Source organism: Manis pentadactyla, chromosome 3 (genome assembly GCF_030020395.1).
Source record: "Manis pentadactyla isolate mManPen7 chromosome 3, mManPen7.hap1, whole genome shotgun sequence".
NCBI lineage: Eukaryota > Metazoa > Chordata > Mammalia > Pholidota > Manidae > Manis > Manis pentadactyla.
Window position 1 is genome coordinate 24036721 of NC_080021.1, and position 16461 is coordinate 24053181.

At 39.4% G+C, this 16461-nt stretch overlaps 1 protein-coding gene across 11 annotated transcripts in view; it reads left to right on the plus strand.

Moving 5' to 3' along the window:
* SAMD12 (sterile alpha motif domain containing 12) overlaps nucleotides 1-16461 on the plus strand; it is a 395771-nt gene that overhangs the window by 181931 nt on the left and 197379 nt on the right. For 9 of the 11 annotated variants that reach the window (XM_036876336.2, XM_057497806.1, XM_057497805.1 and 6 more), the window contains exon 3: nucleotides 9413-9542. In XM_036876336.2, the coding sequence (XP_036732231.1) occupies nucleotides 9413-9542 (130 nt within the window). The remainder of the gene's footprint in view (nucleotides 1-9412; nucleotides 9543-16461) is intronic. The other 2 variants (XM_036876340.2, XM_057497807.1) reach the window with 1 other exon arrangement.

The following is a 16461-nucleotide window of genomic DNA, read 5'->3' on the forward strand; positions in this document are numbered from 1 at the left end:
AGCTAGGTAGAAGGAAAGTAAGAGAAATGGCTCCTGCCGGCACTTCTGTTCCCAGATTAAGTTCCTAAGATCTTTGCCCTTGCAGCAAACACCCTAAAATTAGTCAATAAATCTTCATTATGGCCCAGGAACTTTTCAAATTGCTATCTCTGTGCTGGCTATCAGAACAAGTGAGTTTGTATACAGGCCCTTTAAGAGCAGAGTCTCAGTTTCCTTTATAGCCTTCCGGCTCTCCTAGAATTAAGCCCCACTGATTTTCAAAGCGAGACCTTATTGAGGCTCATTTACTTGGTGCAAGTCTCCAGGGCAGGGGAGCCCAGTGTTCAGCTTGACCTCCCCTCAAGGAGAACCTCCACACCTGTGATATCCCTCCCACTGTGGGTGGCTTTGCTGGAGTGTGGGTCCTGACCAGACCACATCTCTGCACCTTTTACCCATCTCTGTGTGGCTTTTCTTTATATCTTTAGCTGTGGAAGAGACATACTGCTAGTTTTCAGCTCATTCTCAGAGAGAGTTGTCCTATATGTAGTTATAGCTTTGGTGTGTCCAGGAAAGGAGGTGGGCTTAGGATCCTCCTAGTCTGCCATTTTGATCCTCCTCCTGGGATCATTAACCATTTTTATGGTTCATATTTGTTTTCATTTTTTGCTTTTGTCATGCTTTCCTTCATCCAGCTTTCACATAGGGGTTTGTCCATAAGGTGCATGCTCAGAGTGTGTGTGTGTCTTTTCACCTTTTGCAGGCACAGCATCTCACATAGGGTGTGCTCACCTGAGTAGATGAGTGATAGGTTTTTCTTCTGTACTAAGAGTGGACACAAAGTACCGTGTGATCCTCTCCCTCTGTATTTCTCTTGACAGGCACAACGATCTGGGCTGATAGGAAAAGCAGGCCTTTATAACGAGAGCCACCTGGGATGTCAGAGACATGTTGTTTCCTGTTTACTGCCTATGCAAGTCGGCTTATTCCCTCTATGAGGTTTTATTGTGAGAAACCTGGCATGCTCAGCAGCATGCATTTGGGAGCCAGATCTTACCAGCATTATATGCAAGCATCTGCTTCACAACTAATGAGCAGTAGAGTGTACACATCTGGATGGTGTGCCTTTATAAATAGCTCCACCAGTTGCCTGGAAAGCTTGGGCTATATCTGTTGCATGGGATTAGGACTCTTGGTGCATGACTGTCCCTAAAGACAGGGAAAAGCTAACTCTAAGTCTGAGGGAAGCCAATAGCATGACCTATAGTTGAAAGACATGAGGTGATATTCATGTAGTTGCAAGCGAAGTGGACCTGAATAAGAAGGGACATCCCTCTGACCCTTTTAATTTGGTATCTTTATCTTTCCATCTCTCTTTTCTTCCCTCTTTAAATGTTTTATCACTTTCTTCTTGTCCTTATGTCTATCTTTTCTATTGGTGCCTTTAAATACTCTTCCTTTCTTAATAGCTCTTTTCCTTGGGTTTTAGCTCACTAGAGCTAACAGCATCTCACAATGCCTGACTCAACTAGAGAGAGCTGGACTCCAAAATACTCTGCCCATGACCACTATGCTACACTATTGCTTTGGCAGCTCAGGGTCGTGAAATCAGCATATTAATGCCATTTAAGAGATGTGGAGGTACACCTTCCTGAACACCTAGCAAAAAGTGGCAGGCATTTTTTAAATTCTTTAGGTAAACCATTTTAATCCTTCCACAGTTGATGAGATATATACTATTCCCAGTGTATTGAAGAACATGTTTAGAAAGATTCAGAGGCCCAAGGTCACAGTGGTAATAAGTGGCAGAGTTGGCGTTCAGTCCAGGTCTGCATGAGTCCAAATGCCAAACTTGTTTCATTACATCACTCTTTGTGTCAATTGAAAAAGACAAAAAATTGAGAGTCAGAAATATAAGCGATTTTACTAAGAATTATAGTGCTAGAATGCCTTTACATTTTTGGCTCAATTTAAGAGAAATTTAACAGGAAGAAAAGCTGTTTATAGTCCTAACCTGGGAATGTCAAGAGCATAGCCGGGACTTGAACCAGTTTTCTGACACTTTAGGATATAGAAACATGATACATGAAGTTGGACCAGACAGTTTTTTCATTTGTATGACAAATAATTAAGTTCCTGCTATGTGCCAGGTACTGTTCTGAAGTTTGAGACTCTTCATGATATAAGAAAGGTCCCTGCCCTTGTGGAGACCATAAGCCAGTGGAAAGAGACAGATGATGATAGTAACAACAACAGAAAAAATAAGTGAGCCAGGTAGTATGTTAGATACTTGTTGTGACGAAGGAAACAGTGGAGCAAGGTAATGAGCACTGGAAACATCAGAGGGAGGAAAGCCACATGTTTGAATAGGGAGATCAAGATAGGACTTACTGAGGAGTCAGTATTTGAGCAAAGGCTTAAAATAAGTGAAGGAATTAGCCATGTAGGTATCTGCAAGAGGAGCATGCCAGGCAGAAAAGGAAGTGGATGTAGTTGGCATTTGTGAGCAAGAGCAAGAAGGCTGGTACAGTGAACCAGTTATGTATTAGGGAAAGAATAGTAAAAGTCACATCGAAGATACTAGGTAGCCAGATGGCTTGAGGCTTTGTAAGCCATTTTAAAGATTTTAAGTAAGGTCAAGGGAAAAACAGAATGACCTTTAGGTGCATTACTTACCAAGATGAAGTAATCTAGGTGTGGCATGATAGTGTTTCTGATCAGTCTTATAGCTGTGTTGGTGATGGAAAGAGACTGGGGTCTGCATATATTTGAAAGTAGACCCATAAGGTTTTCCCAATAGATTAGCTGTGGAATAAAAGAGAGGAATCTACAATGAATCCAAGATTTGGGACAACAGAAAGGATTGGGTTTCTTTCAAATGAGATGAGGAAGGAGGTTTTGAGAAGAACAGGAGATCAGCTTTGAATACATTGAATTTGAAATGCTTACTAGATACAAAAATGAAGCTGTGAAGTTATCAGTTCTATATAAGATTCTTTAATTCAGGGAGAAGATTAGGATGGAGACATACATAATTTGGGACTTATCAGTGCACACCATAGTTACAAATAAATAAGGCATGAGCAACACTGTGATGTATGAAATGGAAATCAGTGCAGTGGGTGGTGAAAGGATTGGGTTTGCATTGCTCCAAAGGCAAGACTCAGAGTCATGAGAAAGATGATAGCAGTCTGACTTGGGCTTCACTATGAAAAACCATATTAAGCCATTAGAATGTATTAGTGATGTTCTAGCCCATTCCACAGGTGCATTTTCAGATGCTGTGAATTTTCAGGGTGAGTCTTAAATCTTGGTCATTGTTTTCCCAAATATTGTGCAGCTCCAAAAAAGGAAGAAACAAATAGTAATCATTTTCAATTAGGTGATTAGAAGACTGACATTTGGTCTTTATGTATCCAAAATTGTTTACACACATACCTTGATAAATTCATAATAGTCCAGATTGACTAACCAATGTTTTAGATGCCATAAAGTGGATTGGATTCTTGCCTTCATTGTAAACTTGAATCTACTGATTATTTAGAATCCTTCAGTTTCAGTTTCTGTGATCTGGGTTCTGGGCGTTTAGGAATGAAAAAGGCCATCACTGTTAAAGGAAAAATCATGTCATGTCAAACTTACCTTTTTTTTTTTCTTTTAATGACACTACCACAGTGATGTCTTAGAACAATGGTCTTCAAAACTTTTACGCCAAGCACCCTGTCACCCTCTTAAAAGTTTGAGGACCTCAAAGAGTTTGTTTTTACATAGATGGTGTGAATATGGGAAAATAACCAATACACTAGTTGATAAGAATCTCAAAGGATGGATTGAAACCTGCAGAATAAAACAGAGGTTTTTATAAATCTATCTTCAGGATAAGAAAGTCCTAAATTGACAGAAATTCATTTGAAGAAGGCTCAAAGTTGTAGATATCTTGTAAATTCAGTATGAGCCATGTCTTGGTTAAAAAAAAAACAAAAATCATAAGGTTTAGCCTTCAGTAACATATTTCATTTTTGTAGTTAGTACAAATTTGAAGTAAATACTAACTACAATACCCTGTGGAGGAAACTAGAAAGTAAAAGGTATGAAACATGCCTGTGTAAATAACAGTCGGAGAAACTAATAATGCCACATTGTATATTTAGAAAAATTCCTAAAGTTGCTTACCCATTACTCCTACTTAGGAGTGGGTCACTGCTGGGAAGAGATGAGCATCACTAATCAGGAAGCATGAAGTGGTCCAGGTGATGATAGAGCAGTGATTAAAGATAGAAAATGTGAAATAATACAACATAAATCTATCTTTCGCTTATCTAATAGGAGATGTGTTTGATTTTTACCTGGAAACATCGTAGCAGTGAAATGTCACCTCTTTGGGAGACCCGAAGTTACAATAGCTTCCTATTTTGGTTCAAACCCAAGAATGACCAAGTGGATCTCATGAATTACCCTGGGAACAGAATAAAATAGACAAGAGACCCTTTAAAATTTTCTAACTACCTCCTTCCTTGAAGAGTTAAGGTGACAAAAGAGCCATTATTAGTACTTATAAATTAATTAATTCAAAGCCAAGGATTCTGTGTACTAACCAATCATTCCTGATATTTAGAGGCCCATTTTGGGTGAATGAACATCAAAAGCTGCTAAAGTTGACATTAATGCTTACTCTATGTGTTTTTCCTCCCCTTGCCCCTTCCCCCACCCCTTCCTCCCCTTTCCTTCCTCCCTTTCCTTCTTCCTTTCTCCAATTTTAAGATTATACAGTGGTTAAGCCAGTAAGAGAGAAGACCAGGACCTAAAGAAAAGACATTGCAGGATGGTAAGGGAAGAAAGAAGCAATGTTTAGAACTGCAAATACTTGCTTATAAGGAGATGCTGCAAAAATGTTTATCACTTTCTGACATTTGGCCATAAAGCTCACATTGACCTGCCAGTGGATATAAACAATTCGTGCTGCTTTCTCTCTGCGTAATCAACCGACTGGGCTTCCCGTGAGCTTACCTAGTTGAGTTTGTACAGCCACTGGGAGCTTGCAATTGAAGTGTTCTCTTACAAATCAAAGCCCAGTAAAGCAGAAGAGAATTTATATTAAGGGATTACAGAGACATTAAGGGATAATTTAATCACAAAGTTTAACCTTAAAAGCATTTTGTAATATGTTCTTTCAGTATCAAACTTCTTTGAAATATTTGATTACTAGCAGAAAACTTCATTTACCTGAAAAAACCTAAGACTCCTTTCCAGTTAAATAAAAATCAGAAATTACTATAAATCATAGCTAAACTTACAGTATAAGGGTAACTTAAAATAGGAATCACTTGCAAAAAAAAATAATCTGAAGACAGCCTTTCCCTCGGAAATATGTCTTTTGCATAAAGCGAGGTCTCCCTATAAAATAAAAATTAAAGGCAGCTGAAATGTACTTCAGCTTATCTGTAGAAAGGCCAGGACCAACTCAGAAAGGAAATGCCTGGGATACTGCTTGGTGTCACAGCACATAGGAGTTAAGATAACAAACTGCCTCCAGCCTCTTCCAGGGCAGCAGAAAAAACCAAAAGTGTCTCCCACGGTTGTAAAAATCCAGAGAATGATGTCATAGACCTGAGCATGGAGAAAGAAAACCAGAGCAAATGCTTTTTTAATGTTTGCCTTTAGGCAGGTTTCCTTTACTTATTTACTGTTTACAATAAATGTAAAATACCACCTCTGTTTTAGAGAGATTCTTTTGGTTTAGGGTCCTACTGTGGAAAACATATAGGAGAAAATTATCGTCTGAAGTTGGGTGGAAAGAGAGGTGTTAAGTATTGGGTGGCAGAGAAAAGGAGGGTGGTTGAGATAACTCTGTGAGCTTTTAAGTTTGACAACTTTGCATCTTCCAGTGAGATAAAAAGATTGATGTGAGCTTAGCATACTCTTTTTTGTTGCAAATTGCACATATAAATAAAGTTTAAGCTCTTTAAAAGCATCAGGTTATGGTTTTCACTCCCAAAACTAGGTTACAGTTGGGCATGGACCATTATGATAGAAGGAGAAGTAACCGAGGCTGACCAGGGGTGCTACACAAGGAGAAGTTCAAGCAGAACAAGTGGAAGTCTGCTCTGAGAATCCAAAAGGCAGCAGCCGAGTGGGGGAACTGGAGTCATTATAATTCTTGACAAGTTAATGTGGAGCAAACTAATAACAATCTCATAAGAAAGCCAAGGCTAAGAATCAGCTAATAAATGGGACCGATACTTTTATCACAATCTTATTAAAAAGAGACAAACCATGCTTATTAACAGTAGGAATCTTTATCCCTCCCCATTTTATTTTGTTATACTAGTTTCTGTGAAGGTGTATCCCTGTAAGTTCATACAGTCTTAAAAATCTAGGCCTAGAACATTGAGTTTACTGCTCCCCTAGCAAGTGATACCAAATTACAGTTAGTAAGAGTATATTCTGAAGAAAAGCAAGACAGCTTCTTGAGTGTTCTCAGATCACCTGGCTTTATGATAAAAGGAAAATCTGTAACAAAAGCATACATGGTGGGCTGGTGAGGATGCTTTCCGAGTTGAGTTGGCATGTTTAGGTCAAGCTCCACCTGAAGCCCAGTGTAATAGGCTTGGTGCTGAGGGTCCTCTGTTCCCTAGGGAATGAACAAGTTGAAGCATGACCTTCCAGGAAGTTTAATATATTGGTATATAAGCAACTCTATCCTCTCGCCTTTCCCTTCCTAATTTATAGCCTTCTGTGACTGGTTTATAGGAGTTTTCAAAAGATGTGATGAGCTTTCCTTGCAGGAGACTTGCAAGGGATTGCAGGGTAATGATGTGTCAGCTGCAAACTCATTCAGCTAATCTGAAGGAAAATTTTTAGAGCAGGAAGGAGCCAGATTCAGAGGTGCTGACTTGTGAAACATGCTAGTAAGTGCACTTCTAACTAAAGAGCCAAAATTCTAGTTTCCTAATCATGCAAAGGAAATGAAGTAGTGATGGGCAAAAAGGCAAAAAACTGAACAACAGCAAAACATTCACTCATTTGCATCATCCATTCCAGAGTCGTCTTCTCTCATCAAAATTAGGAAAGAAGTTGATAATGGTTGTACACAGAGGTTAGAGGGAAAAATGCCTGTCAGCCTGTGGCTCAGGGTGTTGGGTAGATGGAGGAGGCTGACAGATTTGATTGGGAGTCATGTGAGCACAACACAGTTGGGATGAGGACCAGCAAGAGCTAGACTTGCAATTCTGATTAAATAGTAAGGCAGATCTGTGAGCACAGACTCCACGAGAATGGTTTCATCTCATTAATTCACTCATTGTGGCTGTATAGAGCATCTTTTAAGTGCAAGGCACTCTGGGAGCACAATTATAAGTTATGGCCTCACTAAGCATATAACTGAGTGTTCCAGAAACTAGGGTTGCAAAACAAATTACCCCAAAACTTAATGGTGGAAGACAGCTATTTATGATGCTCATCGAGTATATAGGTCAGAAATTCACTCAGGGCACAACAGAGTCGGTTTGTCTCTGCATCATGGTGTCTGGGGGCCTCAGCAGGAAGAGTTGAAGGCCAGTAGTTGGAATCATCTGCAGCTTGTTTACTCATTTGTGTGGTGGTCCGTGGTGCTGTCAGCTGAGACCTCAGCTGGGTGGTTGGCCACAGTTCCTACACACGGTCTCTTCATGTGGTATGGGATCCCTTACAGCATGTGTCTGAGCTCCCAAGGTGAGTGCCAGAGAGGGTGAGCCAGGCAGAAGCTGTATCTTTTTTATGACCTAGCCTCAGAAGTCACATAGACAGCAATACTCCCACTGTCCTCTATTGGTGAGGACCATCACAGACCCTGCCGAAATTCAAGGAGAGGGAGCACCAACCCTAATATCCGTGGAGGAATACCAGTCACAGTGAATGGGAAGCGGATATATATGTGTGTATGTGTGTGTACATATATAATAAAAGTCAACTTTGGAAAAATACTATCGACCACAATTTTAAAAATTACAAAGTAAAAAGTGATAAACATTATTTGTAATTATTTTGTAAATGATGACCCAAAGAATCATAGTGTTTCCAAACTTTAATCATATGCATGTCACTCCCACTATTTTTATTATTGTTTCCATCTGCACTTTCTAATATTTTTCTTAAAATTGACTCACTGGTGGTAGCTTTGTTATTCAAATTAGTTTTAAAAGCAAACAAGATACTACTACTGAAAATCAGATTTATTTTGGCCATAATTTGCCATAAAATAAAAGCAACCTTAAATAAAAATAGAACAGTTCTTACATGTCACGTATATTGCTTTCCAGTGTAAGTTCTGAGGCTGAAGCCAGCGCTGTTTGTCAGAAAACATTTTAGCAAGTGTTAAAAGATGTTAAATCACACTTACACAAAATCGAGGCTCTCCCCTTGCCTTAATCTGAAAGACTGAGAGAGAAATGAAAGCAAATGATCCTTACTGAAAAGGTCAGTGACATTTAAGGCCAGGTCTGTATTGCCACCCAACATCCTTTAAAGAACTATCAATATCATCCTCCTTTGTGGCAAACACTGATCCAGAATGATAAAAATGACGGGTAGCTTTCATCTTGCCTCAGCCAAGTTCCTGGGATCCATGAGGAAAACCAGAATCCAGCACAGAGTGATGCCTGTTAGTTAATGAGCATACAACCTGCCATCTGTCAAAGGCTGAGTCCTCCGCACCTCTGTATTTTCTTTTGCTTTGTTTCACAGACACCTCACTGAAAGATCCAGTGAGCAATAAAAGGCCATGATTAGTTGGCTTCTACATAAGTTCTAGTTACCCTATTTTCTCATTCCCATTCTCGACGTGCTGGCGGAATTGACTTTTTGCTTCCCTCTGTGGCATAACTCATTCCTAGACGGTACAGGACCGCCCGAAGCCCAGAGCTCCCAGGCTGACTTGTGCCTTTAAGTATGCAGCTGTCTAAATCCTATAGTGCTCATTCCTAAGATAATTATTACCACCTTCCAGGGCCAGTGTGCACTATAGGCCCTAGAGATTATTAGAGGGCCAGTGTGCACTATAGGCCCTAGAGATTATTAAGAGAACAAGAAATAGCCACTTTCTTGGAATACAGAGAAAGGCCACTTGGGGGCACCCTAAAAACTAATTGCTTAGCACCCCCATTGTGTTGTTAGAGTATTCATCAGAAAACACTACTTCCTGGAGATTTTTCCCAGCAGAGATGATAACTTGAGAATAGGAATAATTTGCATGGCCTTTTCTCCACCCGGACCTTTCCTGTCTGGATTCAGGCATATGGAGAAGGTCTGTAGAGGTTAGAAGGAGAAAAGCCAGGTATTTATCCTCAGAGAATCCAGCCTATCTGTAGCCTTTACCACGCTCTGGGACTTTGACAGGGATGCCTTTCTAGGTGTGTGGCTGGCATTAACAGACCTCCTTTTCCTTCTTCATTTTCAGTCGGCTACAGTGAAGCTGTCAAAGCCAGTGGCTCTGTGGACTCAGCAGGATGTCTGCAAGTGGCTGAAGAAACATTGTCCAAATCAGTATCAGATCTACAGTGAGTCATTCAAACAGCATGACATAACTGGTAAAGTATGCGGTATCCAAAATATCGTGCTCCTTTTCCCGGTCCCCACCACAGTAGCCTTTCCCACACCCTTAGAATGCAACAGCATCTTCCTGCTGAAATTTTCTGGCACGGGTTTACTTTAAAAGGAGGGTGAAATTCCAGGTCCCTATGAGCTATGCTACTTAACAAGCATAACTGGTTATTATAGAGAAGCATGAATTTTGAGTGTCCCTTATAAAAGTATAGGGGACTCTAGAAAAAATAAGAGTGTACTGTCCTAGAGAAGAAAAAGGGGGAAAGTCTTTTAGATTAAGTTGGTTAAGCAAATGTTCTAAATAGGAAAATTTTTAAGTGAATATAATAATGCTCACTGCCCATGAGATGAATACCTTCAAAGCACAAATTATGACTCCATTTAGATGGAGGGGCTTTGGGTATTATATATAGAGGTCAAGAAGCATGACAGTATAATGAACTGTGAAAGTCCTTAGGATCATGTCTCTGAATTGGAAATGCTGCTTGTATGTGGGTAGCCTCCCTCCTTCCTCTTCTGCAGACATGGCCATGAACAACAGGACGGAGGAACATGCTCCATGCACCAAAACTGTGCTTCCAGGAGACAATGTTAAGTCCTGATTCTAATCCAGATTCTTCCTGTTTTCTAAGAGAAAACTGATCCTCTAATGGGAAAGGGACTTGCTCTAGCTCAGCATTCTAGATGTCAAGCCTCTTTCCAAACTCATTCTTTCTATTGTCAGAAATCCTAACCTCTCTATATTCTATTCACTCCTGTTACTTTGGAAAGGGACACAGTAAGCAGTACTTTTGCAGTTTCAGTTCTTACCTTGTAGCTCTGAAATCTGGTGCAGATCACACCTCCCTAGAGCAAGACTTGATGGGTGGTTCTCAAAGTGTGTTCCCTGGAGCCCTTGGGTACACTAGAGGTTGCCAAAGGGGCAAAGGGTGTGCCTTGGATTGGACTGGGTATGTCAACCAGAGAAGCTGTTTTACGTATTCAAAATGTACAAAATCTTGATTTGGTGAAAAGCATTCTAATACTAAATCCTGCTTTAAAAACACAGAGCTAGATTATCATGGATTCCCGCTGACCAAGATGCTAATATTTAAATACGTAAGGAACTCAATCAAGGGTAGCTCCAACTGAGTAACAGAGAGTGAAATCCTCCTAATTTAAATTAAAAAATGGTCCTTAATGCACTTCCTTTCTCCCCTACCAACTAGAGGTAATGGTCCTTTTGGATGAAATTCCTGAAATCCTGAAGGTAGTGTCAGAACTTAGCTTAGAGTCCAATTGTCTAGATTTTTCTCTTAGTTCCCCCTTAAGAATATAAGAAAAATCCCATAAAGGAACAATTACTCCATCCCTAAAAGTCATCAATCAGTTAGTGACCATTTGGCTGATTATAGCAGCCTTCCTTAGGTCACGTCTGCTTAATGTATATTAATGCCTGTGCAACAGTAATGGCAAAACCTTTTTCATGATCTTATTTGAAAGTAGTGTTATCTTTTATTAGGGATGGGAGTTACGAGATATCCTTGAGGGAAGGATAAGCATTTATAATAGTTTGAAGAGAATGGGTGTTATGCCCCTTAGAAATAAAGATCTCATGCTTCAATGCTGATAGATTAATGGTACTAGTTCCCAAGGCTTTCTGTTATGTAACATGAGGGAAAAGGGGTATGCAAATGAGATATGTGTTTTAACAACTGTCACCTTATTTTTGGTGGCACACTTGGTCTCCGTGGAATATAGCTGGTATTGGTAAATCCCAACCTTCTTGGGATCTTGGGGAAATTGCTTTACCTGGATGAGTTATTTGACCTCACTTCCTCCTCTTCAAAATATTGCTAATAATAGTACCTGCCTCAGAGAGTTCTTGTGAAGATTAAATGAAATAATACAAGTAATTGTGAAGTCAGCCATTTGTTCACACCTCCTATGTGCCAGCATTGCACTATTATTCATGTCAAGACTCATCTGGAGATGTCTAAAACCTACTATTACTTTATTCTAAGGGCAGCCTGTTTTCTCACAAGGAAAGAAGTCAGGGAATTATTTGGGGATTTAGGGAACAGAGAGAATGGTTTCAGATTAACTTTTAGATATTCACCTATTTGAGGCCTCAAAGACCATTCTCCTCCCCTCTTCTCTGGCTTCTTACCTCTCCAAGGGTGAATGTAAAATTCCCAGGTAATCACAAGTGCCAAGTGGCTAGGAAATTGCTTTCAGGATTTATGCCAGCCTGCAGTTCCCAGCCCTATGGTACTGAAATTTCTGGGAGTCCTAGTACTCTTAGAGGCTATGATAAACAGGGCAGAGAAGTCATAAAACATCAAGACATGTGACAACGCCGCAAACCTTAGCAGCCTGTGCATACATAGAGGGACTTAGGGTGAGAGCAGTGATGACAAATGCACTTTAGCTTTCTTTACCTGTAAAAAGGACATGATAATCATACCCACCCCCATTAGTGATGCCGTGAAGGTGCTAAGCATACAATGAATGTTAGCTGCTGCTGTTTTCTTACATGCTTTTCTGATTTCTGTGAAAATAACACACATAAATGATTTTTAATTCATCTATCTTTATTATCCTGAAAATTGGGAAATGGCCACCCAAGGAGGCAGGGGAGAAGTCTGGGCTGGTAAATATCCTGTGCTTATCTGCAAGGCTGCAATAAAGATGTTCATTGCATCTTTTATTTATGCTTAGATTCTCTTGCGTACTGCTCATTTATTTTTCTTAAAGCAAGACTCTCCAATATCATGTTCATCAAGGAAGCATGTGATATCAATGTAACATGTAAACAATCCCTTAATTTAGAGGCACATGGTACAATGATGGTAAAGAAAAAAGACATGTATTAAATGGAAGAGAAATATTTTTCTTTAAAAGAAATTTTCTTTAAAAGAAAATAAAGACAGCCTTTCTAAGGCAGACCTGAGTCAAATTCTGCCCCCTTGCCCTCCACCCCCAACTTTTGACAAGTAATAGCAATATAACATCGCACAAGTTAATTTCCCACCAATGAAATGAGAATAATATTTATCTTAAAAGGTTGTTGGGAAGATTAATGGGATGATGCATATGAAGAGCTTAGCTTAATGTCTGATACATAGTAGACATTTATCCATTTAGCAAGTATTTATGGAGCATCTACCCTGTACCAGGTTTGGGGAAATAGAGCAATAAATAAGATGGTCAGTGATCTGTGTAGGAAAAAAATTGTACTACCTTGGAAAATTATGCATTATCAATAGCACACCATTTTGGGTTATCTAATTCTGATTCTACAGAGCTGTTTTACAATTCTGTCAGCTGTAGGTAACTGATAGCAAAACAAAATAATTATTGTTATAGATGTGTGAATTCTGCCCCATAGAGGTTCAGTTGACTTCATTAACCACAGTGGAAAAGATGAGTTTTTCCTCCCATTTACACATTCATTTCAATCTTCCTTATCTATAAATGTGTCTGTCTGGATTCTCCTTTGAGCTGGTTGTAACATCTTACCAGTTACCTCATTAATGAGTTAAATAAAATTTTAAACCTGTCCTCATTTTTGTATTTGATGAGAGTCATGATTTTGACCTTTTTTTCAGAATTATCCTTTAACCTCAATAGTGTAATATTTTAAATTTATGCTTTAGCTAGTAATTCCACTTCACTAACATTTTCTTAATGCCTTTATTTGAAGAACACTGTATTCTAAGCAAACTGTCCTCCCAGTTTCTCCAACGCCTAAGAAAACTTAAGGTATGTTTTATCCCACCAACATTCAAACTCTTTTGCAAAATTCCTGTTAGAATTTGATGATTTCATTGTGTCCATAAAGTGCCTGCTATTTTGTGGCAGATTTGTTTAATCAGAAGAGGAGTTGCTAGTGTTAACTCCATGCAGAGGCCCTCTTAAAAGGCATAAGATGGTTAGAATACCTGAGAGGCATTAGGATAGATAGATATAAATCGTAAGATTAGGCTTGAAGAAAGAAATTTGTCTGTTTTCCTATGCTTGCAAGATTCTTTCCCCAGCTTTCTCAGGCCCAGCTTGGCATGCTGATGAGGATGCTCTGCTGGGCCAGGTGTAATCTCACAGGCAACTTTCCAATTCTCTTTTATGCACAGTTAAGAATCTTTTCAGGTTTGAGGCGATTTCAGCCCCTGGCTGTGCCTTGTATTCTTCCTGTGGTGGTTGCTAAAGTGAACTCACCTCCTTCAGCCCCAAGTCCTCCATCTGTAAAGGGTTCTCTCCCCTGCCAACTTTAAAGACTTATTTTCATGGGTAAAGCACTCAGAGTTCCCCAGAATATAAAATATTTTTAAAAGATATTTTAAAGGTGTAAAAGGTTTCCATGTAGTCTGCTTTGTGGAGCAGCAGTGGGAATCCTTTAGATGTCTAGATGTCTGCAGGAATAAATACTTATCCTATAAGTATCCCCTGCAAATGGTCAATATCAATTTGTCATATTTTTCAATGGTCTCCTACAAAATAGATGAACACTTCTGGGTGTTTTTGTGCTTCAACCACTGCCCTTTGTAACTCTTTCCCCTTTCTAAAATATTCCACTGAGATGTCACACCCTGAAATTTGACAATTTTGCTCATGCTGTTGAATTAAGCAGACCTCAGTCTTTTTCAGACTCTGGATTGTGGCTCTGCATTTGCTAACATTGTTCTCTTCAGCGCTGATTTCTCTGAGATGTTCCACCCCTTTACCCTTCTGCTCTTGTCTTCTTAGTCTTTTATTATGGTTAGGATCACCCACAGAGACCAACAGGGTGTGTAGTTAACAAGTCTCAAAAGATGTGACATACCTGTGAGAATATTACATAGTAGAATCCAGTATAGCCAAATAAAGTGTGGGCATATTTAACTACCTGCACAATTGCTCATCTTAATTGGTGTTCCCTCTGAATATTGTGTTCTGCTTTCCTATATCTTAGTGTTTTGTTACATGTCTCTTTTGTATGAACTGGTCTGCATTTTTTTCATTGAACCTTGAGCAGCATTTTATGTCTGTATACTTAAGTTTCTGGCATCACCAGGACATAAGTTTCCTATAAGCCAATTTTCCAATAACCGCATTTATTCTTTGTTTTTAACCCCTTTTGATGGAAAGATTAGTAATCTCATCTTTATATTTCTCAGTGTTCTTAAACCAAGGGTGCTGAATTTGGTTGTCTTGATAATTCAGGATAATAGACTCCTGAATGTTGGAAAGGACTTTAGATGTCATCCAAGGTTTTGTGGGGTTAAAAAAAAAAAACTTCTTCCAATGAAAAGTATGAATGGAGATCAAAATATCAGCTGTATTCCTGATAAAGCTTTTTGGAGAATGTCATTTAGGCCTTAAGACAAATTGATTTGCTAAGAATATTTTCCCTCTAATTAGGCATTCTGGTCACTGGCATTACTGGGGGACTGCCCCTTTTACTGTGTGGCAGAAAGCAGACTGTGTCAGACACAGAGGTCACATGAAATGACAGAACATGTGACTGGGATGAGCAAACCCAGCTCCTGCCTCCAGGGGCACCAAATAGTCATCAAGAGAGGCCAGGAGCCATAATCAGAGAAGTCCTTCTACAAGGGAATAGGAGGAGTGGGGAATGAATATCCCCCCACCAAATCAACCAAAGTTTCCACGTGTTTCTGTTCCAACATCCGTGCTGCATGGCCAGCTGCCTTTGCTGGAACACCTCCAGGGATGAACATTTCATAATTTTTAAAAGCAACCTTTTTTAAAAAAAGATTTTGGGGTGGTTATGGTATTTCGTTATTTTTACTCTTTCCTCCTCTAAACTGCAAGCCTGCCAAGCTATTTTTCAAGGCTCTTAAATACTATGCTCTTTCTACCGTCCTCAAACCCACCCATTTACCTGGATAATCCCAGCCTCCTTTCAGGCTTTAGTTCAGATACAACCTCCTACAGAAAGCCTTTCTTACGCCTCCAAATCTGGTTTAAGTAACTCATTCTGTAGCTCCCAGAGTAAGCCCTACTGTAGAATTTGTTACAGTAAGTTGGTAGTTGAAAAGTTTAATTATTAGGAAGTTCTGCTAAGGGCTAACTAAAACCCACCCCAAGGACCTTTTAGGTGTCCAGGTCAGAAATCTTGCTGAAGGGGAAGCCCTTGATGACTGCCCCTATGACGGATTCTTGCTGCCTGGCCACAGTATAGCCATGGTGCCACCCCCACCCCCAATCCTTCCCTTCATTCTAGTTGCCTATTAATTGGATATCCCAAAGTATCTCCTTCCAAGTTCCTTATTCATCTCTAGTAGATGTCCTCCTCCTACACTGAGAAGGTATAAGCTATCTGATGGGATTCCCTGTATTTATTATTCTCTCCCCATCTGTCTGCTCCTTCCCCTTGTTTCAGACCACATGCCCTTGTTCTGTTCTACAAATAAAATTTTATGCTCTGCTTTAACCAGACATCCCCTATATCCTCTGGATGTCTGCTTCCTCAGTTATAGTCATCCTCTTATTTTCAACTTAGCTACACAGGTTTCTGCCTTTCTCTACATAGTTTCATTCTAGCCCCTTGACCAGTTCCTTTCTATTCACTTCATTTACTTGTTCAATCATAGTTAATTCATTTATATAAAAAAAATTTAGTCACTACTACATGCCAGGCAGAACACTACACACAACAATTTCAGAATATACACTCTTCAAGTTCATAAGAAGAATTCACCATGGTATACTATATGCCAGGGCATAAATAAGTGTCAATAAATTAAAAAAAGAAAACTGAAGTCCTTCAGGGTGCATTTTCAGATCATAATGGAATTAAGCTAGAAATCATTAACAAGATATCAAGAAAATCCCAAATATTTAGAAACTTAACATACATCCAAGTAACTACAGGAGTGAAGAAAAATCATAAGAGAAACTGGAAAATATTTTGAACTCAAT